The sequence below is a fragment of the Anabrus simplex genome, chromosome 1 (assembly GCF_040414725.1).
Source record: "Anabrus simplex isolate iqAnaSimp1 chromosome 1, ASM4041472v1, whole genome shotgun sequence".
NCBI classification, from domain to species: domain Eukaryota; kingdom Metazoa; phylum Arthropoda; class Insecta; order Orthoptera; family Tettigoniidae; genus Anabrus; species Anabrus simplex.
This window is the reverse complement of record NC_090265.1, coordinates 1,190,561,002-1,190,586,565: the sequence shown is the minus strand read 5'-3', so window position 1 is coordinate 1,190,586,565 and position 25,564 is coordinate 1,190,561,002. Positions and strand designations below refer to the sequence as shown.

Here is a 25,564-nt window from a genome sequence, read left to right as displayed (position 1 = left end):
CAAATGAGGTGTCTACCTCAGTGGCAAATGGTACACTAAAATACATTATTGTCAAACACTAACTTAAATATTAAATCAACAAGAGAAGAAAATTTTCCCAAAATACAATATTATACAATTTACGCTAACAATGTTTTCTATTAAACACACAGCTCATCCTTAATAAATTTATATTGTTTACAAAATTCTACTTATAATACCTCCTGTACTACTTACAAATATAGTCAACTGATATACAGTATGTGAAATTACTTCAAATGATACTATACAACTGGTATAAGATTAAAATTTACATTGCATTTATTTACTTATTTATTTTTTTACCCATTCTGGAACCTAAGTAGCATAACGACGTGCTGCATCTTAATCAGAGCCCCTTTTGCCACCACTTTTCAGAGTTCCTGAAGGGTCTTCACAGCTACCGTAGCGGTCCCAGGGCCCTCAAAGCCCCACTGTACTTCACCCCTACAGGCAGTCCCCTACTTTGGTTGTCCAAACTCCTTAGACCAGGCGATGGAATTAATTTATTCACACACATTTTTTATTTACATTAACCTGCACTGGTCGAATGCCCTCTAATATTTCATTTATTTTCTCTGTTGCTGTTTATTCTCTTCTTTAATATCTGTACAGATTTTGGAAAAGGATCAAACACTACCCCTGGTAAACTGTTCCACTCCTTCACACCCTTCTCAATGAATGAAAATTTACCCCATACTGTGAATGTGCAGTATTACTGTTCATTTTTGGAAAATAATCTGCGACCAGCAGTGCGTTCTGCAGACTCCTCCTATCATTTTGCAGGACAATGCTTGGTTTTTTCCCCCTTTCCATTATTTATATTGACTTGGGATCTTTTCTTCTTCTGTGTTCCGAGTCTTTTACCATCTGCATTTTTGTCTCTTCCCTTTTTCTGCCTTAATACAGCTTTCTTATCCTAAACTTCCAACATCAAGACTGTCAAGGTGGTTCTTCAGTGAGTGCTAATGTCTACCCTCCAGATGAAGCTGAGAAGCAGAAATAATCTCATCAGGGGCTGAAAAGAAGTGGATTTAAAAGAACTGGGATTGATGAGGGGAGAGCCCATTTACTTGAAGGTGTGGAGATTGTCCATGTCCTTTAGTACTCCCATGTTTGCCCTTGTCCTTTAGTACTCCCATGTTTGCCCTTGTCTCCTCTTCTTACACTCATAATTTTGTATATTATTTGTTCCATGTTCTTACCTTCTTATACATGACTTGATTTGTCACTTGTTAGTTCTTTGCCATCCAGCTCTGTGGTCGAGAGGTAGGGTGCCTGCCTCTTTCTGTGAGGCCTGAGGGTCGATTCCAAGCCAGTTTAGGAATGTTTACCTAGATCTGAGGGCTACTTCCAGGTCCACTCAACCTATGTGGAAACAATTGAGGAGCTGGTGGTGAGATTGCATCTCCAGCCTAAAAAGCCAGGAATAACAGCAGAGAGGATTCATCATGCTAACCACATGTCACATGATACCATCTATGCATTAAATCCATCTTCTGGTGTAACTTGATTCTCAGAACTGCTATTGACAGTATACAATAACTTTATTACAGTACTGTAATTAAAGCGTGTGGTATTGTATTTTAATAAAAAGTACTTTTTGACAGGAGCAATAACAATAGTTATTTAAAAATTAAAAGATAGGCACCTTCCCCTAAACTGCAATTTCATACAGGGCGAATAAAATTGTTTATAACTTAGATTGTAGTTTCTTATTCCCCGACTCTATATACCGACTTTCGGCGTTGATATGGACTTGGCAACAAAAATACAAATTCATGAATATCTGTGTTATCAAAGGTGGTACGGTAACAATGTATGACTTAAATGATCAGAAATTTAATTCTATATAACTTTAGTTATGTAGTATTTATCGACAGGACCACTAATAATACAAATATTTGAGAATTCAATTTTAGGCCTTCCCCTAAACTACCATTTCACTCGGCGTGAGTAAAATGAATTATAGTGTAGATTGTAGTGGCTCATTCTCCGACTTCACATACCGATTTTCATTAAATTCTCTTCAGCCGTTTTCTCGTGATGCGTGTACATACATACAGACAGAAAAGAGAGACAGACAGACAGACAGACAGACAGACATTACGGAAAAGTAAAAAGTGAATTTCCTTGTTATTATGGACATGACCGATACAGAAATACCATTATTTTCAAATTCTGAGCAATGTACAGACAAAGCTCTTATTTTATATATATAGGTGGTTAAATAGAGCTACAATAAGGAATATTGTAATCGATGATATATCAGTGATAAACAGCGTGGTATATTTACTTATTTAGAGTAAAAGAGGACTTACCTTTTGCTGCTGAATTACACCAAGTACATGTTCCTCAGATGCGCCAAACTCAAGCACAAGAAGGACACCGTGATCCATGGAAGCGAGTGAATACAGCAATGCTGTCACCCAAAATAGCGGGGATGTAATTACTACTATATCATCTGCTTGTACATAGGCATCCTTGTGTCTGATATGAAGAAACATAATTCATAATATCCATCACATACAGTGACCTCATGAAACAATATTAGATTATAACTTAAATATTGTAATATGTACCTATGGGCACCTACTTGTTGAGTAGGGCAAGAAGGATGAAAGGAAGGAAGTGTGGGGAAAAAAGGTGGCTAGAGGTATGAAATTTTGAAACACAAGTGCGTCCAAACTTAAATGGTTGTGAACAAAGACATATTCAGATAGCGTTTCCAGGGGTCCAGAACAACCCTCCCCCCTCCACACCTCAGAAATTTCCTCTGCCTTTCTGAAACTTTGAAGACTTTAGCTGATCAACACTTACTAGAATCGACGCTGTCTGGATAATCACATAACAATGCGTAATAAAGAATATTAAATCTATATATTAATTTTTTTTTATGAAAACTAAAGTCAATCAATCAATCAATCAATCAATCAATCAATCAATCAATCAATACTGATCTGCATTTAGGGCAGTCGCCCAGGTGGCAGATTCCCTATCTGTTGCTTTCCTAGCCTTTTCCTAAATGATTTCAAAGAAATTGGAAATTTATTGAACATCTCCCTTGGTAAGTTATTCCAATCCCTAACTCCCCTTCCTATAAATGAATATTTGCCCCAGTTTGTCCTCTTGAATTCCAACTTTATCTTCATATTGTGATCTTTCCTACTTTTATAAACGCCATTCAAACTTATTCGTCTACTAATGTCATTCCACGCCATCTCTCTGCTGACAGCTCGGAACATACCACTTAGTCGAGCAGCTCTTCTTCTTTCTCTCAATTCTTCCCAACCCAAACATTGCAACATTTTTGTAACGCTACTCTTTTGTCGGAAATCACCCAGAACAAATCGAGCTGCTTTTCTTTGGATTTTTTCCAGTTCTTGAATCAGGTAATCCTGGTGAGGGTCCCATACACTGGAACCATACTCTAGTTGGGGTCTTACCAGAGACTTATATGCACTCTCCTTTACATCCTTACTACAACCCCTAAACACCCTCATAAACATGTGCAGAGATCTGTACCCTTTATTTACAATCTCATTTATGTGATTACCCCAATGAAGATCTTTCCTTATATTAACACCTAGATACTTACAATGATCCCCAAAAGGAACTTTCACCCCATCAACGCAGTAATTAAAACTGAGAGGACTTTTCCTATTTGTGAAACTCACAACCTGACTTTTAACCCCGTTTATCAACATACCATTGCCTGCTGTCCATCTCACAACATTTTCGAGGTCACGTTGCAGTCAATCCAGCCATTCTATCTGATTGATTTCCTTCATTTTTTAACTGAAAGGTATTCATGCACAGATTTGTCATCAGGTACTATAAATCACTTATCTTCTGCCTTCCTCAAATTATTTGATTTTTTCAATTTTTTGTCTCTTTGAAACAATCATGTCTTTGGTTATAACTGAGGTACGGAGTTAATTTAGTCTAAGAACACTCAGTGGATCAAGCTCTTTCATTTCAGCTCTTAACTATTCAAATTAGTTGATTCTGAGGAAAGTTATGAGTGCACATTCAATTTGACGTCTCATTTCTTCAACATTTTTTCTCATTGAAGCAATCATATCATTCGTTCTAATTCAGGTATGCAGTTCGTTTTAGTATAAAAACACTCAGTGGATCAAGCGATTTCTTTTGAGATAATAACTACTTAAATGGGTAGATTCTGAGAAAAGTTATGAGTACATTTGTCTCCATGACAAAGATCTTTGAAGGACTTTTTAACAGTTTAGCGCATAGTGTTGTCCAGGGAACGTTTAATTCAATTTCTTTGTGTGATGTATTTTCAAGTGTTTTGTTGACATAATATTACATTCTATTACCACAGCAGATCATGCGCTTTATTTCATTAACTCGAAACTTTGTAAATACATCCGTGAGGATAGTAACGAACAACACCATACTTTGTGCATTGCGGGCGGAGCCAGCAGGAAAGTGCTACAATTGACGCTGTCTGGATAATCACATAACAAAGCGTAATAAAGAATATTAAATTTATAGATAAACCTAATGGTGCTACAATTCTGATGGGCCTTGGCCTACTAAGTGAGTCAATGCTCAGCCCAAAGGCAAGGTGACATGTGATTAGCGTGATGTATTCTGCTATAATTCTTGGCTTTCTAGACCAGGACTGCTATCTGATCATCAGATAGCTCCTCAATTGTTCTCACATATGTGATTAAATGTAAGAGAGGGCCGGGTGCTTTAACTTTGCTACTCGAAAGAAACCAAATAAATAAATGTAGGTTGATTTGACCTCAAATCAGCCCTCAGATCTAATTTAAAACCCCTGACCTGGCCAGAAATTGAACCTGGGGCTTCTGGGTAAGAGGCAGACTTGCCCTAAACCGTGGATCAGGCTAATATTTACAGCAATTTTGAAATTTAGTTTGAACTTCTATTGGCAGCCTACAGGGTACTGGACTTGAACTGGACAGTGTGTCTTTTCTTTTATTATTCAGGTATGTAGGAATCCAGGTCATAAGGAGGAGATTGTAAGGGAATAGTAATATACCAGGGGTGGCCACCAACCGTAATTTTGGGAGCCGCAAATTTATGAGACCAAAAATTGGGAGCATGTTTAGAAAATGTATTATAAAATGAAGACAGGTTTTTCATTTTATAACAAATGAAGGAACATTTATTTTCTATACTACACAGAACATTATTGTTCAGGTACACACCGAGGAATGAGATTTTACTTTAGAGAAGTGCTTTTTCAAGTGTTCATTTTTGCTGTTAGTTTATTTGAAATCTGGCTGATAATTGGTAAGCGTAGTTCACTAAAGTTCACTTAAATGTTGATCAGTTAGTGCAGATCGATATTTAGATTTAATGAATTTAAGCATTGAATACAGTGAATCACACACATAAGTAGTCCAAAAGATTGAGATAAGTCTCTTAGCACACTCTTTTTTAATGGGTATTTTTCTTTTGGAACAATCTTCCAAAATTCTATGGTAGAAACGCCACTTCATTTGAATCCTTTCAGTCTTTCGTCCTCTTGCAGTTCTAGTAGCTCCAGCTCTAGAGCTGTTCTATCCTTTATTTGTGATGAAACAGGACAGCCATCTCCCACAATATGAACAGCAAAAGGATTTTCTAGGTTGAAGTGATCTCAAATCATTAAATCTACCATTGATTTCTTCAGCAAGGCCAGACATTTTAGTTTCCACCTGAACGTCAGGAAGGCTTTCAGTAATTTTCTTCGAACATTTGAAGTGAGCAAATGTTTTAGTCTGAAGGCCTTTCCCAAAAATCTTTAACTTGCTATGAAAGCTAAATACAGTTTGCGCTAAATCAAAAATAAGTTTTTCTCTTCCTTGTAAAGATATGTTTAGCATTTTTAAATGCTGGACCACATCTGTAAAAAGCCAAATCTAACAACCACTGGGGTTCAGTAAGTTCAGGGAAATATTTTCCTTTTTCTTCCATAAACTGTTTGATTGGATCAAGTAATTCAAAAAATCTGCCAAGAACATTGCATACTGATAGCCATCTTACTAAGCATTACCAAGATATGAAGCTCATCATTGTTCATATCTTCTATAAAAGATTTGAACTGTCAATGTGCTTTGGCACTTGAGCAGATACGGTAGTCAGCATTTAAAAGCCCAATAAGCCCTTGTTTTGTGCCAGTCAAAGATGGTATACCATCGGTGGCAGTGCTGACAATATTACAGATAGGCACTGAGTTTTTCTGTAAAACACCATCCAGGGCTCCTTTAATGTCAAAACTACGAGTAGCATCCTTGAAAGTAACCAGGTCTAAAAGTTCTTCAACCACCTCCAAGTCCTTTGACACATACCTCAAAAATATGGCTAGTTGTGGTTTATATTTGATATCAGTAGACTCGTCCAGAGCCAGACGTACTGCTGAGCTCTCACTTAGACATTTTTGTAAAGTATATAAAATATACACACTAATAACAGAAACTCGCCTCTCTATTGTGTGTCTAGCGACGGGCATTTCGTGGATCAGTTTCTGCAGTTCCTTATTTTCAGGTTCTAAAACAGAAATAACCTGTTCCATGTTCTTATTAATAAACTCCCCCTTTGTGTAAGGATTCTTTTTTCTTTTGCAATATTAAAAGCCAAGATAAAGCAAGCTTAGGTTGTCAAATCTGCTTCCTTGGTAAAAATTGACATAACCCTACTCTGACTATGAAGTTTTTCCTTTAGTGATTTCAGTTTTGTTTTCATTAACCGAGAGCCAACAGGGAAATCCTTATTGAAACCGCTGTGGTTAGCATCATGGTGTTCTAGGTTACTGGTCTTGAACTGTGACAAAGTTATTTGACACAAAAGTCACATTGGCTTACTGTTTCTTTCTACAAAAATGAATTCTTTCTCCCAGTTAGTATTACAAACTTGATTTTCCTCTTCATATTTATGCTTCCTACACAGCATCGTAACTGTTAGGACACCAGGCTACAACTGTACTCAAACAGCACACAACAACTGCACACAGAAAAGTACACTACAAGTGAACGTGACTCGCTTCACCTCACGACACTGACTCACTGATGCACTATCATGCTAAAAGCACTAGGCACTATCTAATGGAAGGCCCTGGAACTACTTTCACCTCCCGTCTCTCACCACTGACCTACAGTGCTAATAACGTTAAGCGGAATATCGCTGTTACTGACTGCCGCCGGCAACTATCAACTAGTTTCCATTAATTATATCAATTAATTTTCCTCTAAGCTTGGTGTCAAGAGGCACACAAGACTGACTCAAGAGCCGCATGCGGCTTGCGAGCCTCGTTGTGGCCAGCCCCGTAATATACTATACTGCTAAGCTTAGTGGTAGTATTAATAAGCAGTTCAGAAACAGTATGAGCAGATGAGCAATAAATTACTTTAAAATCCTTAACAACTACTATAATCCAATAATAATAATAATAATAATAATAATAATAATAATAATAATAATAATAATAATAATAACAACAACAGTGGCAGCTGGTGGTATCTGAAGCTGGGTGTTGCACCAAAATTTTCAGGGTCACATTTTAATAGCTTGCAGAAATAACAAGAAACTCTATTATCATTAAGTAATGAACTACATTCCTACTAAAACTGAAATATATCTGACAATTACAACCCAGAAAATAAGAGGTTAATTATACACTGTAACTACAGTTACTCTTAATGATAATGATATTGGCTTTACGTCCCACGAACAACATTTTTTGTGGTTTTCAGAGACTCCAAGATGCTGGAATTTAGTCCAGCAGGAGTTCTTTTACATGCCAGTAAATCTACTGACACGAGGCTGACATATTTGAGCACCTTCAAATACTACCAGACTGAGCCAGGATCGAACCTGCCACGTTGGGGTCAGAAGGCCAGCGCCTTAACCATCTGAGTCAGTCAGCCTGGCACAGTTACTTTTGCCTCACTTGAAATGAAAATTTGCCCTCCTGTTTTTCATTGAAGCAAGATGCTTGGTAATATTCTGGGTGGTCTGGTATGGGGTGGAAAAGAAATTACCCAGCAAGTTGGCCATGCGGTTAGGGTCATGTGGCTGTGAGGGGATAGTAGGTTCGAACACTACTGTCAGAAGCCCTGAAGATGGTTTTCTGCAGTTTCTCATTTTCACACCAGGCAAATGCTGTGGCTGTGCCTTAATTAAAGCCATGGTCAGTTCCTTCCAACTCCTAGTCCTTTCCTATCCCACGTCACTGTAAGAGCTATCTGCGGCGAAGCAACATAAAGCAAAAATTGTAAATTTAAAAAATGGAAATGAAATTACTTTTGCAAGAGGAAAGAAAGTAGGAATTAAGTAATCTCCACAGAGTGGCAGAATCTAACAGGGATATTTGGAACTGTTTCTCGATAGGGGCCTTGCTAGTCTTGTGCAACTCCCTGAGACTGATACTGGTGAGCATGCTACCTGATGCTATACAGGCTTAGGCTCATCCCTGATGAGGTACATTGCACCGCGCTGTCCACTAGGGAATTGCCATAGGAAAGCGAACCCCCTGAGTTTGATTCAAAGCCAGCAGCGCTTATTGGTCCATTATGAAGCATTAGGACAGCGAACAACCAAAGATGGTTGATTTTAACATGTTTTTGAATATATGTTAAGTTCATTAAACTAAAATATTAGAAGAAAAGATGACAAATGAAATGCAAAATTATTGGGAGTTATGCAACACTGTAACAATACCACGCACTGCCCATGAATAATAATAATAATAATAATAATAATAATAATAATAATAATAATAATAATAATAATAATAATAATAATAATAATAATAACTGAGCAAATTGGTCATGCGGTTAGGGTTGCGCAACTGTGAGCCTGAATTTGTGAGATAGTGATTTCGAACCCTATTGTCGGCAGCCCTGAAGATCATTTTCCATGTTTTCTCATTTTCATACCAGGCAAATGCTGGGTCTCTTGTCTTTAACGTATTGGAAACAAACAAGCAAGGGTTTCTCCTTTCTAGTGATTTAATTTCTCACCAATGTAAGTAGGTTTTTGGCGATGCTTGGGTGTGAAAAGGCTTGGAGCAGAAAAGTGCATGTTGGAACATCATCAGATGAAAGAGTCGCTTGATGTAGTGAGATGAAATCAGAATGAGTCTGACAATGAGCAGTTCTATGTAATAAATGACGATGATGTAATTAAAAGTTTCTTCTGTTCCTTATAAACTTATAGGTATTGACTAGGTGGAACCAATATACTGGTGTGAAAATGGGGAAAAAGGAAAGCTTCTGGGGTGCTGATGGAGGAGTTTAACCTCTCAATCCCCTGAATACAAACATGTAGATATACAACCCATATCATATAGCAAACTTGCTTGGCAAACAAGAGTTTGTCTGTTTGTTTTACCATTTTCCATCGGCATTAAAAGATTTCTGATGACACACTGGGCATTTACCGAACAAAATTCATTAAAACTCAGCTATAGATGCCCAAGAGAGATACGGTTTACTCTCTCATCTAGTACGCTTAGAAAAAAAAGTCATAAAATTTGACAAGCAGGCAGCCAGATGGCATCAAATTAAAAATACCTGCACACAATAGCTGAGGGTATTTTCTCTTTATCGTAATAACTGAAGATCTGCCAATACGTATTGTTCCTACTGTTCTGATTTTTCTAGGAATCAAGAATGAGTTTGTCAAGGACTGAGAAGAAATGTATGGAGAAGAACTATGATAAAGAGAGATCCCACATGTGATGATGAATGACAGTGTATGAAGATATGAATATGTCCTTGTTCTTTTCTGTCTATGTGTTTGTCCTTTTCTCCTGTTCTTGTTGCTTCCTCTTCCCATACTGTACAGTACATATTCTGTGTCTCAATCTAACTTTGTACCTTGTTCTTTGAAAATGATTTACTGTACCTCTAGGTGTTACCACATTGTCGATAAGTAGCATTTGGGATAATACAGTTGCATCATGATTGACTGAGAAAAGTAATATATTACCTATTACTTTATCACTCTCAAAGTAAGCTTTATCTGCCCCTGTAATAATTAAGAGGGGAATTCCTCAAGGCAGTATTATTGGACCTTTATGTTTATGAGTAAAGAAATGGAATCAGAGATAAGGCTATTTGTGGAGTATGTTATTCTGTATAGAGTAATAAATAAGGCACAAGACTGAGCATCTGCAAAATGACCTCGATAATGTTGTGAGATGAATTAAAAGTCAGGTTGTGAGTTTCACAAATAGGTAAAGTCCTCTTAGTTTTAATTACTGCATTGATGGGGTGAAAGTTCCTCATGGGAATCACTGTAAGTACCTAGGTGTTAATATAAGGAAGGATCTTCATTGTGATAATCATATAAATGGGATTGTAAATAAAGGGTACGGTATAGATCTCTGCACCTGTCTAAAGCATTTGATAGGGTGGATCATGGGAGACTACTGGCAAAAATGAGTGCAATTGGACTAGACAAAAGAGTGACTGAATGGGTTGCTATATTTCTAGAAAACAGATCTCAGAGAATTAGAGTAGGTGAAGCTTTATCTGACCCTGTAATAATTAACTCTCTTGGTGCCAGGCGGTAGTGCGAGCATCCGCCCTTTAAATTGCCAGAGCCGATCTGGTCGGCCGTTAACAATCCAGTCGGAAGTTGCCAGAGCCGATTACATCGGCCGGCTTAAAATTCTGTGATATACATAATTTTGAGGCAACCTATATGACGTGCATACTTTTGTTACAACCTGTAGTAAAGGGGCTACATGTTATTGTGTGCCTGGCCTTGCTTTGGGAGTTCTAAGAGGGTGTTATACCTTTCACAAGAGTCGTTTCCTGTGTTTACAAATACCGCTAACCGGTCAGTAAGGGATTGCTCCTTGCAGTGAGTGGATTTGTGACAGAAAAATGGCATGTTGTTCACGTGGTACGTTTTCAGCAGGTATTGATAACAATAAATTAATGCAGTATTTAGAACAGTGCGAAGTTAACGCGGATGATTTATGGGATAGCGACAGGGAATTTAGTTCAGAGAGTAGCGACGAAATTATACCGGACACGTCCGCGCAATCACAGCAGCTAAAGAAGAGACGTTTAATTGTGTCTAACAGCACTAAAGCTACTCTGAATATGGTGGTAGATGAAACTAGTGATAACGAATATGATGATGATGTCTCTGGAGAACATTTTGTAGAAATTTGTCCCAATGAACCCGACAACATTCCTCAACCTCCTGTCTCCTTCAAGGAAGTTCTTGGACCTAAACATGCCCTACCGTCTGATTCTCCGCCCATATCACACTTCAATTTACTTTTCACTTACTCTCTGCTAAACCTCATAGTTACATACAGTCCTCTATCATTACCTAAATGCCGGTCTCCGCGGGCCAACTGTAGCGTGCCTGCCTCTCACCCGGAGGTCATGGGTTCGATTCCCGCCCAGGTCAAGAATTTTCGCCTGGTCCTGAGGGTTGGTTCGAGGTTTACTCAATCTAAGTGACCCTAAATGATTGCAATTGAGGAGATATCTGAGGGTGAGAGGGCGACCCCGGTCTGGAAAACCAAGAATAATTACTGAGAGGATCTGTCTCACTGACCATGATTCACCTCGTAAACTGCAGGTACCGAACTGAGCAGCGGTCGCTTAGTAGGTCAAAACAAATCACGGCTTTAGTGCCATACATTTCTTAATTTCGTAAATTCTGTTGTATTATAAAATTATTTTTCTAATATATACTACAACCGAGAACGAGAAACTATTTTTTCTGAAAACAAAAAACTATAATATCAACTACTATTTTTTACTTATTTAATAATTCAGAATTATTTTAATACTGTGTTGTCCGCACATAGAAAATTTGTTGTCAGTATTTGCCAAACATCGATACATACACGCGAATTTTATCAGTGAGTAAAATTGCCTTGTTTTTACTAGCGACATATGTTTGAATTTTTATTTTTTACGTTTTTATTTTTTCGTTCAAATTAGTTATTCTATAGACTTGTATTTAGAAATACATTATACATAATTACATATATTCTTTTGTATCGTAAATTATTTTTTCAAAGTAGATATTGAGAGAGAAAGTGCGAATTTTCCTTTCTCTTCCTAAAAATAAACGTTATCGACAACTATAAATCAACAATAAAACGTCTTTGGCTCTTTATATCACTCCAAACCAGTTTCTTATTCTACGTAGTCGATATGTAGAACATTTCATGCCGGTATTTGCTATACACCGGTAGATATACGCGAATTTTAAAATGCATGTATTTCCACTGAAAACGGCCTGGCACTTTACAGTAGTAGAGTGGAGGCAGAGCTCTGGCCTCTTCCAGCTGATGGGGAGCAGCCAACCAGATCGGCTCTTGGCTCCAAGAGGGTTAAAAGGGGAATTCCTCAAGGCAGTATTATCGGACCTTTATGTTTTCTTATATATATAAATGATATGAGTAAAGGAGTGGAATCAGAGGTAAGGCTTTTTGTGGATGATGTTATTCTCTATAGAGTAATAAATAAGTTACAAGATTGTGAGCAACTGCAACGTGACCTCGAAAATGTTGTGAAATGAACAGCAGGCAATGGTATGTTGATAAACGGGGTTAAAAGTCAGGTTGTGAGTTTCACAAATAGGAAAAGTCCTCTCAGTTTTAATTACTGAGTTGATGGGGTGAAAGTTCCTTTTGGGGATCATCGTAGGTATCTAGGTGTTAATATAAGGAAAGATCTTCATTGGGGTAATCACATAGATGGGATTGTAAATAAAGGGTGCACATGGTTATGAGGGTGTTCAGGGGTTGTAGTAAGGATGTAAAGGAGAGGGCATATAAGTCTGGTAAGACCCCATCTACAGTAAAGTTCTAGTGCATGGAACCCTCACCAGGATTACTTGATTCAAGAACTGGAAAAAAATCCAAAGTAAAGCAGCTCGATTTGTTCTGGGTGATTTCCGACAAAAGAGTAGCATTACAAAAATGTTGCAGAGTTTGGGCTGGGAAGACTTGGGAGCAGCTCGGCTAAGCGGGATGTTCCAAGCTTTCAGAGAAGAGATGGTGAGGAATGAATTTAGTAGACGAATAAGTTTGAGTGGTTTCTTTAAAAGTAGGAAGGATCACAATATGAGATAAAGTTGGAATTCAAGAGGACAAACTGGAGCAAATATTCATTTATAGGAAGGGGTGTTAGGGATTGGAATAACTTACCGAAGGAGATGTTCAATAAATTTCCAATTTCTTTGACATAATTTAATAAAAGGCTAGGAAAACAACAGATAGGGAATCTGCCACCTGAGTGATTGCCCTAAATGCAGATCTGTAGTGATTGATTGATTAGTAAGTAAATATGATGGAACATTAAAATGAATTGAAGTGAATATACCAAATAAGGATCCTCTGTTAAATTCCATGTGCTAATAAAAGAATGGACAATGAATTTAAATATAAAAAAATGATTAATGGTATGCAGCAGGTAAGCTTATTTAGAATCTAAAAGTTTGTTTTAGGACCAGTTGTCAAGGAATATAATTTATGAAGAATATTGTGATCATACAGTATAAGCTTCCATGGCTCAGGTGGCAGCACACCAGCCTCTCACCGCTGGGTTGCATGGTTCAAATCCCGCTCACTCCATGTGATATTTGTGCTGGACAAAATGGAGGCAGGACAGGTTTTTCTCTGGCTTCTCTGGTTTTTCCTATCTTCTTTCATTCCAGAAACACACTCTAATATCATTTCATTTCATCTATCAGTCATTAATCATTGCCCCAGAGAAGTGTGACAGGCTTTGGCAGCCAGCACAATTCCTATACTCGCCGCTAGATGGGGCATCATTCATTCCATTCCTGACCTAGTTGAGTGACTGGAAAGAGGCTGTGGATTGTGATGATATAGTATGTGCAAAAGTAATGTGAATTACAGAAGTATGCTCATGAGCATTTTAGATGTATTCAAGTTCCAAAAACCAAATACAGAAATGATCAGAATAAAACTAATAAAGTTTATACAAATTTGGATTAGTATATAAACTGTTCATTAGTGTAATACACATTTAAATTGCATATGGTAAGTGCCATCTGACCTCGTGTGCATCCATCCTCCAACCCTGCAAAAACGCCTAATATGTCCCTCCCCATGTCCTATCAGTTTCAAAGTTATTTTAGGACCAGTTGTATACAAATTTGAAGCTGTAGGAAAACTTGACAGAACAGCTATAGTATTGTGACCAAAATGAGTCTGAAAAGGTGAAAATTATTAACACTTTAAAGACGAGTGGCATGCGCCATGCATCGATGGTAATGTTCCGCGGAGGATGAGCGACTTACACAGTATGGCATTGAGTTTTAGTGCTTGTATATCTGCTTCAACGTACTACAAATGTTAACAGAGTGCTGAAACACATTCCAAGTGTTTGAAGATCATTAAAAAAATGCCAGGTTGCAGCACATCATCGGAACCTAATTCTATTATGATACTAAGTTGGTACTACTGAAACAGCCTCAGAGCCGCATGGACTCGCACGGCCGATGACTAGAGCCAATTTCCACCGTTTATCTACTTTTTTCATTTCTCAATGATATGTATGTATGTATGTATGTATTTATGTATGTATGTATGTATGTATGTATGTATGTATGTATGTATGTATGTATGTATGTATGTATGTAGTGTTACGTAAATATACCATGGTGTGTGCAAATATGTAACTTTCATGTTTTTAATATACATTGTTAATTTAAAAAATAAATTGAAAGTAGAAAAGGTTTATAAATGTATTTATAAAAGTTAGTGGTTTTGCTCCAATTTTGAAAAACAAGGTATGCATGCATAGCTCAAATGTTGCTGAATCCAAAATAGGTTTGTGACTGTAAGGAAGGTTATCAGTATTTTTGTATAAACATTTGAAAATGCACTAAAATGCTTAGTCCACAGTGTAAGATCTAACTTCACCAGCTCATTCTTCAATGTGTTAAGAATAAGAATGGAAAAGAAAAGGAAAATAGAGTCAGCTATGAGAAACAGGAAATATAGTAAATAGGATCTGTAGGAAAACAAAAGTATGATGAAAAGAAGTTAGTTCAGTGAATGATATACAGCTGTCTGATAGAATGCAGAAGCACATCTGATCTTATAGCTGTATATGAGACAACATGACAATGAGCACCGTAAAATTTTCTCACAGAATAATAGAGTTTCTTTCAGTGGTCCTGTTTTAAAAAGTGTATTTTTAAATATAGCAAGAACAGGTGTATGTGTGTTTTTCTGTTTTTTAAGGACTACTAAACAGTATTTTTATGCATTATTTTTTCCTGATATTAGTGGAGATAAGTGCATGTTTCTTATTTATAGGAATCATGAGTGTATGACAACTCTTTACTGCCTGTACATGACTATTTTTAATCTATGCTGGAAATAAGTGGCTGATGATGTCTCAAAGAGACAAAATATGTCCTGCAAATATTTTTGACATTAATGTAATTTAATCATTAACGTGATTATATTATGTAATGAAAAGGTGGAAACCTCATGTCTTTTTATTTTGAAGTAAGGTACCTTTACTCTGCCAACAGCAATGAGCTCCATGCCTAATGAATCCTATGATGGAAAAGAAAAAGAAAATAGAGTCAGCTATGATAAACAGGAACTACAGTATACAGGAGCTGTAGGAAAACAGAAAGGAAAACTTGGCAGAACAGCTATAGCATTGTGACCAAAATGAGTCTGAGAAGGTTGCTATGCTGTTGAGCGGGGAGTGACGAGTCAGTGTGAGGCAGATAAGCACGGTGCACCTGCTGGCCAACCGATGAAAGAAACTCACTGTGTCTTCTTCCTGCAGTCTTTCACAATCTGGCCCTGCAGTAGTTGTAATGCTTCCGATTGCCTTGTTCTGAGTCTATCAGCATCTGGTCTCTGGCACATTGACAGCAGAGTGGTGACAGTGTGGTTCCATTGTCTTGAAAAGGTTGGGGTTTTTTTTGCTACGGGCTTTACGTCGCACCGACACAGATAGGTCTTATGGCGACGATGGGATAGGAAAGGCCGAGGAGTTGGAAGGAAGCGGCCGTGGCCTTAATTAAGGTACAGCCCCAGCATTTGCCTGGTGTGAAAATGGGAAACCACGGAAAACCATTTTCAGGGCTGCCGATAGTGGGATTCGAACCTACTATCTCCCGGATGCAAGCTCACAGCCACGCGCCTCTACGCGCACGGCCAACTCGCCCGGTAAGGTTGGTTTTACAGCCTTAAGACATGGTTTTCGGTGTCTTAAAGCGACTTAGCGAGATTTGTTCTTTGCATCGCAAGACTTAAAATGAGCTTTGTCCTTGTGCAACAAATTTGATTTTTGCCTATTGCTATTGTTTTATTATTATGATTATATACAGTCGTATCAGCACACACTTTATTAAAACATTTAACAGGTTTTTGGACACTAAGGTCCATCATCAGTGTTAAAATTTAAATTTAATTTCACTGACCGACCGACTGACCGACGGACCGACCGACTGATGGACTGACGGACCGACTGACTGACTGATATATATAGCATTTTCATTTTTATGGCTACCTAACTTTGAAGAATTCACCTTCATCTGTATCATTATGGAGAAACATCATGATTCCTTGCAGAATGTTCATTTTGGTATATACTTAATTACTTTTACGGCTTGTCTCAACTTGCTAGATGTATTACGAAGAGTGAAAGACTACCTATTAAAACCCTTGTCAAAAGGTCAGTTTAAACCCTTGAACTAATTCTTCACCACAGTGCAGTCTAATAGCAAGATGCCAACTCAGAGCAATGCCATTTCAAATCAAATCATCAAGCCAGGTCTAAAGGTCTTTTTTACTTTTGCAGACAAGGTCGTCCCAAAGAGGGTTATAGTCCAAGAAAGGAGAAGCACTAGAAATTAAAACAAGAAATTACCAGCTGCAACATCTAATACACATAAACAGGTCAGCCATACTACAATCCATGCAGATTGTACAGAAACTTATGGGTGACAGTCAAGATCGCCAGATCACCCGAAAATGAATTGAGGTGTCAATTTTTGGCTCAATAACCATGCACAATATGAAGGATGGGATTGTTCATTGCAGTATATTACCATATATCTTTCATTCTGGTGGTTCTGCAGTTCTGCAAATCATATTATGAAGCCTCGCCTGCTGTTAATACTATGCTAGGAAAGAACTCTGTGATTTCAGAGACTAAACAAAAAATATCCCTTACACTTTGGGGAACATTGTTTTTGTCACAATGTCGTGAATATGTCACAGGAATGAAGTATGTTTGATTATCTTATAAAGTGTGTTCTACACATCCCCATTCTGCAAACTAGCAACATGAAATGTAGAACGTGCAGCACAGCTAACAGTGAAAACTCATTTTAGTCATGTTGAGTTTCTCCAAGTTGAAGGAAACTGATATCTAATGGAAAACATACCAAGTTCCAAATAGGCACAGATTGAAGGAAGCTTGATGGATATCTCAAAGAAAGCTTGTAACTGAGAAACTTATGGCTGAGAAATACACAAACATTCTGGACAATAATACACTTTCCACATTGTGGCAATAGTTTGGTGATCATCCTTTCCTGTTCCAACATGGTAATGCCCTCATACACAAAACAATGTGGTGATTTGGGTATTCAAGAACTTGACTGGTCTGCGAAAAGCCAAAGACCATATTTGGGATGTAATAGAATCTCAGCTGTGAGCTATGCCATGTCCAATATCTATATCAGACCTGATGGAAAATTCAAAATCATTTACTGTGGAAACTTACCAAAATATACTGTAGTAGACGGCCTCCCCGGAAGAAGAGAAGTTATCGTACTCATTCTATTATAAACCTATACTGACCTTTGCTTCAGCAGCCTGGACGTTAACTAAGTGGAACCACAGTAAGATACAACCAGCTAAAATGAGGTTCTTGAGGAGCATACAGGGAAAGACAAGACGAGATAGAATATAAAATGAAGGAAATAATGAGAAATGTGGGAGTGTGTAAACTTCAAGAAGAGATTGATATAGCAAAGCTAAAATGGTTTGGACACATGATGAGAATGCCAGGAGAGAGAATACCAAAGAGAGCATTCATGGATACAGAGACTGGAAAGAGGCCTAGGGGACGGCCTAGAATGAGATGGAGGAGCTCTGTTGTGGACTGTATTGCAAATAGAGGAGTCAGTAACAATAAAGTACTAGAAGAGGAATGGTGGAAAGATCGAGTAAGATGGAGGGCTTTGGTACACTACCCTACCCGGAAAGAATCTGGAAAATGGAATGGAAGAAGAAGAAGAAGAAGAAGTAATTCCTTTCATAGGGGAAGGAGTAGTGAATGAGACTGTGTCCAGAAACTTTTGGCCAGGTACTGTACCTGCATGAATAAGGAGGATATGAACATCAATGGTAGTGTTGGAAGATCAGAGATTTAAATCATTGTGCCACTTCTATTTTCACAGGAAAACTTACTGAATGCTCTAGTGCAGCCATGGCAAAATGTGACTCATGATTACATTTTTACTTGCTACTTATTTCACTTGCTTCCTAACCACTCTAACACCCACTCCTTCCTGGTCGGTAGTCGACCTCGTTTCCATTTGTGTTTGATTTGCTGCTAATGATCGGACAGTTGCTTACTCCCTCTAGATAGGTACTATGTATGTTGCTTTGCCTAAGTACGTTGTGGCTCAGTGCATGATCACATTTTTTCCAGGGCTTTAATAGAGACAGAATCAGAATTGATTTATTCTTAAGTTTCCACTTGTAAAGAGTTATGTTTCTTGTCTTAGTGGTAACAACAACCACCATAATCATGTAGGCTCAGCTACCATATGCAGGCATTTTGATTTAATGCCATTTAGGCTGCTTGCACATCAATTTTGATGTTCTGTTTTACTCTACAGGTTGACAGAGGAACAGCCCTGGGTGATCTATGACTGAGTTTTAATTAATTTTATTGAGCAAACACCAAATGCTAACATTGTGACTTGGAGTAATGAATGGACTTATTCCTGGCCTTCAAGAATCAAACTACTTCTGCCAGGTTTTAACCCACAATCTTAGGATCCAGAGATCAACTCTGTGCCACTGATCCACAGAAGGAGGGCTGATAATAAAGTAAAAGTTTGTTTTCTCCAATATTACCACTTACTTGAAAGCCATTAGTGAAGTGAACAGGTTGGCTTGTGTGATCTGTACTGCTTTAGGTAGACCTGATGTTCCACTTGAGCACATGATAGCTGCTACATTTGTGTACGGATCTATTCCTTGAGGTTCATGGTAAGCTATTTTATTGTTTATGAACCACTTCCATGTATCCTCATCATCAAGAACTATCAGCTTTGGAATTGTTGCCAGTTGTGATAATGCAGGCTGCAACTGGGGCACAGCATCAGACATTGAGAATACTACCTTGGGCTGGATTATCTCCATCAAACGCCTGAGATCTCCTGCAAAAGAAAGATAAATATCGTGATAACAGAAATATAATGTCTGCTAGATCCTGCACTGAGTTAAATCACCTCATCAAACAACCCATATTTCCAGTACAGGAAAAGGAAATATTTTTACAATATCAGTAATGTCTGCTAGATCCCTTATTAAGTTGAATCACTCCATCCAACATTCAACATCCAAGATCTCGTATGCAAGAAAGATAGATATTATAACATCAAGTTGAGCTGAGGCAGTGAGAGAGTGAGCTATGCCAAGAATTTGGTAAAATTGAGTCATTGGTACACTGGTGTAGTGCATACATTCATCTTTCAGTGTGCATAATATCAACCACATCTGTAGGCATCTTCCTGCCTAGTTTAAAGAACTTCCTTTATGCGAATTACTCATCTCATGTTTATGCTGCGAAACAGTGAGCATTCGTGCTGCATGCTGCCTGTCAGCCACACAAGTTGGTCAAAGCTGTGCCTGTCCTCAAACACGTGTTAGTTGTGTACAACACGATGGACGGTGGAGAAGTAATGATTAGTTATGAAAAGAAAGATAATAAGTAGAAAAGAAAAAGGGCTTAAATGCATAGAGACTCAGGATTAGAGCATATCAATGATGAAATGAATAAGGTGGTTCCTGTAAAGCAGCAAGGTGTTGGATGTGAGAGTGGCATACATTCAATAGCAACTAATGTGAGCTGGTGTAAATACCGCGAAGTTATAAAAACTGAAAATGATATATTCTGTGCTGTATAAAAGTGGTGACTTATCATGCATAAAATGCTTTTTAATATGAACTGATAAGTCGGCAAGAATGTATCAAAATTTACTCAAATAAAATAATTAATGAAAATTGAAGAAGGCGCATATCTTTCAAATTGAAAAATTTCCGTGCAAGAGGAAGAAAAATTAATAAAGCTAAATACAAGGATTTGATGTCTGTTCTACCCTATACAACACAGAATTACAATGTGTTCCAGCCAGATTACTAGAGTACGGCTGAGAATGTTGAGGAAGACTCCAAAATCTGAAGGTACTGAAATATATTTTTTACCTTGGCATTAGTTCAATATTTCATTTACTTGAAGATGTAAATACCTTTTGTGAGGAAACAAAAGATCTATAATAACCATGTACTGAAGGTGATTTTTGGGGAAGTACCTATTGTGTTAGACTGATGGGATAGTGGGTAGATGGACAGAGATTTGGGTGATGCTTTTTTTTTTCATGTGATATCGTAATTTGTTGGAGGAAAGAAAACTTTATGACAAAAGAAGAGCTAACAATACAGAGGGGATGAATCAATTGCAATGTATGGTTATTTTGTTTGTTTGCAGGTGAAAAGAACCAAGTAGATGGTTATATGACGGAATTACATCTTGTAAATAATTTTCCTAAAGAGATTGATATGTATACTTTGAGATGGTAAACAATGAAATGCCAGTATCCAGTAATCGGGAGATAGTGGGTTCGAGCCCCACTGTCGGCAGCCCTGAAGATGGTTTTCCGTGGTTTCCCATTTTCACACCAGGCAAATGCCGGGGCTGTACCTTAATTAAGGCCACGGCCGCTTCCTTCCTATTCCTAGGCCTTTCCTATCCCGTCGTTGCCATAAGACATATCTGTGTCGGTGCGACGTAAAGCAAATAGCAAAAAAAAAACAATGAAATATAAGTAAACAGGAACATTTTCCACTTTATTAGGGCAAACACAAAACTCAAAATCGTGTGAGTTGGCTGTGCGGTTAGGGGCGCGTAGCTGTCAGCTTGCATCCAGGAGATAGTGAGTTCGGAATCCACTGTCAGCAGCCCTGAAGGTGGTTTTCCATAGTTTCCCATTTTTACACCAGGAAAATGCTGGAGCCATACCTTAATTGAGGCCACGGCCACTTCCTTCCCACTCCTAGCCTTTTCCTATCCCATCATCGCCATAAGACCTATCTGTGTCGGTGCAACGTTAAAAAATAACACTCAAAATATCTCGGTTCCATCTAACTCTGGCACAGTCCACTCTGTCACTCATCGCCTCAGTTGCCTCCATCAAATGTCTGAGATCTCCTGTGTAGGAAAGATAAATATTATTATAATAACCATGATGTCTGCTTGAATCATCTCCATCAAATGACCAAAATTTCCTGTATAGGATACGGCAGTATAGTATAGTATCAATCAATCAATCAATCAATCAATCAATCAATCACAACTGATCTGTATTTAGAGCAGTCACCAAGTGGCAGATTCCCTATCAGTTGTTTATTTAGACTTTTCTTAAATGATTTCAAGGTGGTTGGAAATTTATGAACATCTCCCTTGGTAGATTATTCCAGTTTCTAATTTATCTTCATATAAACAAATATTTGCCCCAATATATCCTCTTGAATTCCAGCTTACTCTTCATATGTGATCTGTTGTGCGGAAAGGGACCTAAAGTAAGATTTTTTTATTTTTGATATTAGATATTGATCCTTTTGTTGTTCTAAAATTGGCTTAAAATACTGAGCAGCTTAAAAAGAGTTCCTAGGTGAAGATATTAATTATTGACTTGCTGTTACTCCTGCCCTCTACCCATAGAGTCTCTGGCAAAATTCTTCAGGGTCATTAATTGGGTATAAATCAAATGAGCATCAAAAATATATAAATAACTTAGCGGCATAAAGGGTAGGAAAATATGGGGGTCATATAACCATAATCGAATGAGAACAATATTTTAAAATTTAAAAATCAAAGGATTTATTATACCCCTAATGTTGATGAAAAATGACGCAAATATACATGGCGAATACATAATCGAATTTCACAAAATTGAACTTTGGATACATCGAGCATTGTTCAAGTTTTGGGAAAGACCGAGTATAACCATTCAAGAAGAATCTATTCCATGACTCCACATGTATGGAATATTAAGTATTAATCACTAAAACTACTCCCAATTTTACTGGGCAAACAAAACAGTGGTACTCAAATATAAACAAATCTGAGTGACACCTAATCTAACATTAATAAATTTCCCACTGGAATAACCTTAAGTAATATAACATAAACAAACACAAACTTCAGATGCCTTGGGTTCAAATTGAACCCCACCCATATATACAAACCCGTTGCACCATTGGTTGACACCAATGCCAACCCTGAATGACATCACAATACAATAAACACATAAACACTCAAGAGAAAAGAAATTATATACACAACACAGATGAACTCTAACCACAAGTCCCAACATTTGTGGGTCTGCCAGTTACACACCCAGAGCCAAACCCAGGATCTTAGATGTTTGCAGAGGGCCTGAAATCCCTACTACTAGTCTTTAGATGTATGAAAACAATTAAGAAAAAGGAACCGGGTTATTGATTTCTGACATTTATTTAAGTCGGCTGAGGAAATGAATCAATTAGCACTCCACACGGGAACAATACTAGAAACCTTTTACATGTCTCAATTTGGACCACGATTTCACAGTATGGGGTTGCAAACACACACACAAATACACAACTTTGGACAGGGAAAACTTAGGAATAAAGAGACGAGCTGCTCAATTAAGCAGTATGTTCCAAGCTGTCATCAGAAAGATGATGTAGAATGATATAAGTGGATGAATAATCAAAGAGAGCTTTTTAAAGTAGAAAAGATCATAAAATGTCACCCATTGGACAGAAAGGGACCCAAAGTCAGCAATGTAAATTTTACAGCAGAGCTGAACATAAGTGTCTATGGTGCAAAAATTACATTTCTACATTCTAACTTCTTGTGCTAGCTATGGGTCTTCTTAACAAACTGAGTTATGCTGCAGTTTGAGTCTTCACCACTCACTGTCATGAAAACTTTGACCAATTGGTAAGAAAATTAGTGAACGCTGTAATTGCATTTTTATCAAAATACACTTTTCTTAACAGTGTACCCGACAGGGACATGAACCATGGACGCACATTTCTTTGTCTGGGAGTGAGTTCGCAGGAACTCGAAGCTTAGAACAGCACGGGCGTGGCTAGAATGTATTTCCCCCAAGCAGAGCTAGGGAATCCCTGAATGAAAATAAGGGAGAAGTTATCCCCACCACAAGTTGTTGGTGAGTGGGAGAGGAGATAGTTTTCCACAGATTCCCATTTTCACACTGGATCACTTGGCGTACTTTCTGTGATGCTAAAGCATTGACGATTTCCATGATATCAGCAGATGTCACATTTGATGCTGAGGAGGCCAAGTCCGTCTTGCTCATACCATTTCATAGGTAATTCTTTATAAGTTTGAGTTTTGAAAATAATTGTTCTGCAGAGAAAGAGTAACAAGAATAATTAGGTCTAAAATATATTTTGGTACTGTACTAATTTTCTTTGGTTTTTCCTTGTGCAGGTCTGTTTGAGAGAGTGTGCCGCTCATGTTACAAGAGATGGCTGCGCTAGACTCAACACAATAACAATAATTTCAGACAGATGCTACCACCTGATAGTTACTCTATTTACAAATTGTAATACCAATAATTTTTCTTCCCGTTCTATAACATCATGCTGTCACCTGTCCCATGCAGAGTGGCATTAGTTATTTTTTCTGGGAAAGTCTGCAGTTCCTTTCAGTCCCGGGCCTAGCTACAATGCAGGCCCTAATATTATGCCACTGACTATCTATGATTCCTGGTGTTTATTTTTTCCTGATCCTATTATTGAAGAAATAAGTTTTACAAATGTACATCTACAAAGCATAAAAGCATGCTGCTCCTGAGATAGCAGTATTATGGAGACAAACACTGGGGAAATAAGGACTGTTATAGGCTTGTTATACCTCGCCAGAATGTAGAAGTATGAATGTAAGTTTCACTAAGAGGAAAAGTCCTCTCAGTTTTAATTACTGTATTGTGTTGTGTATTGTGGCCGGCCCCGTGGTGTAGGGGTAGCGTGCCTGCCTCTTACCCAGAGGCCCCGGGTTCGATTCCCGGCCAGGTCAGGGATTTTTACCTGGGCCTGAGGGCTGGTTCAAAGTCCACTCAGCCTACGTGATTAGAATTGAGGAGCTATCTGACGGTGAGATAGCGGCCCTGGTCTAGAAAGCCAAGAATAACGACCGAGAGGATTCGCCGTGCTGACCACACGACACCTCGTAATCTGCAGGCCTTCGGGCTGAGCAGCGGTCGCTTAGTAGGCCAAGGCCCTTCAAGGGCTGTAGTGCCATGGGGTTTGGTTTGGTTTGGTTGTGTATTGTGATAGTACCGCATGGGGAACAATGTAAGTACCTAGGTGTTAATATAAGGAATGATCTTCATTGGCTAATCATATTAACAAGTTGTTAAGAAAGTTTACAGATCTCTTCACATGGTTATGAGAGTATTTAGGGGTTGTAGAAAGGATGCAAAACAACACCAGGGCAACTGGAGTGGGACATTGATGATGATGATGATGATGATGATGATGATGATGATGATGATGATGATGATGATGATGATGAGAAAGGATGTAAAGGAGAGGGCGTATAAGTCTCTGCTAAGACGGCAGTTAGAGTATGGCTCCAGTATATGGCTTCCTCACCAGGACTGCTTGATGCGAGAACTGGAAAATATTCAAAGGAAAGCAGCATGATTTCTTCTGGGTGATTTCCAACAAAGGAGTAGTATTATGAAAATGTTGCAAATTTTGTGCTAGGAACACATGGGAGTAAGGAGACGAGATGTTTGACTGTGTGGTATGTTTGAAACTGTCAGTGCTGTGTTGGCTGGAATGATGTAAGTAGAAGAATAAGCTTGAGTGGAGCTTTTAAAAGTAGGAAATATAATATGAAGACAAAGTTGGAAGTCAAGAGGAGAGATTGGGGAAAATATTCACTTATTGGATGAGTAGTAAGGGATTGGAATAAATTATCAAGGAAATGTTCAATAAACTTCCAAGTTCATTGAAAATATTTATGGAAGAGCTAGGTAAACAATTGATAGGGAATCTGCCTCCTGGGCGACAGTTCTAAATGCAGATCAATGATTTGTTTATTTATTTATTTATTTATTTATTTATTTATTTATTTATTTATTTATTTATTTATTTATTTATTTAAATTCTTTGTTTGTGGTTTATTTGAAGATTTATGGGCTACAGATGGGATTGCACCTGAATTTTTTTCCACTTTGTATGATGTACAGGAGGCTTCGGTTGCTGCTGAGA

General features: G+C 38.0%; 1 protein-coding gene across 1 annotated transcript in view; it reads right to left on the bottom strand.

Moving 5' to 3' along the window:
• The window catches only part of LOC136877362 (luciferin 4-monooxygenase), a 96,653-nt gene that overhangs the window by 41,390 nt on the left and 29,699 nt on the right, over nucleotides 1-25,564 (bottom strand). The window contains exons 3-4 of the mRNA XM_067151339.2: nucleotides 19,131-19,428; nucleotides 2,340-2,508 (exon numbers count right to left, since the gene is read on the bottom strand). Of these exons, the coding sequence (XP_067007440.2) occupies nucleotides 2,340-2,508; nucleotides 19,131-19,428 (467 nt within the window). The remainder of the gene's footprint in view (nucleotides 1-2,339; nucleotides 2,509-19,130; nucleotides 19,429-25,564) is intronic.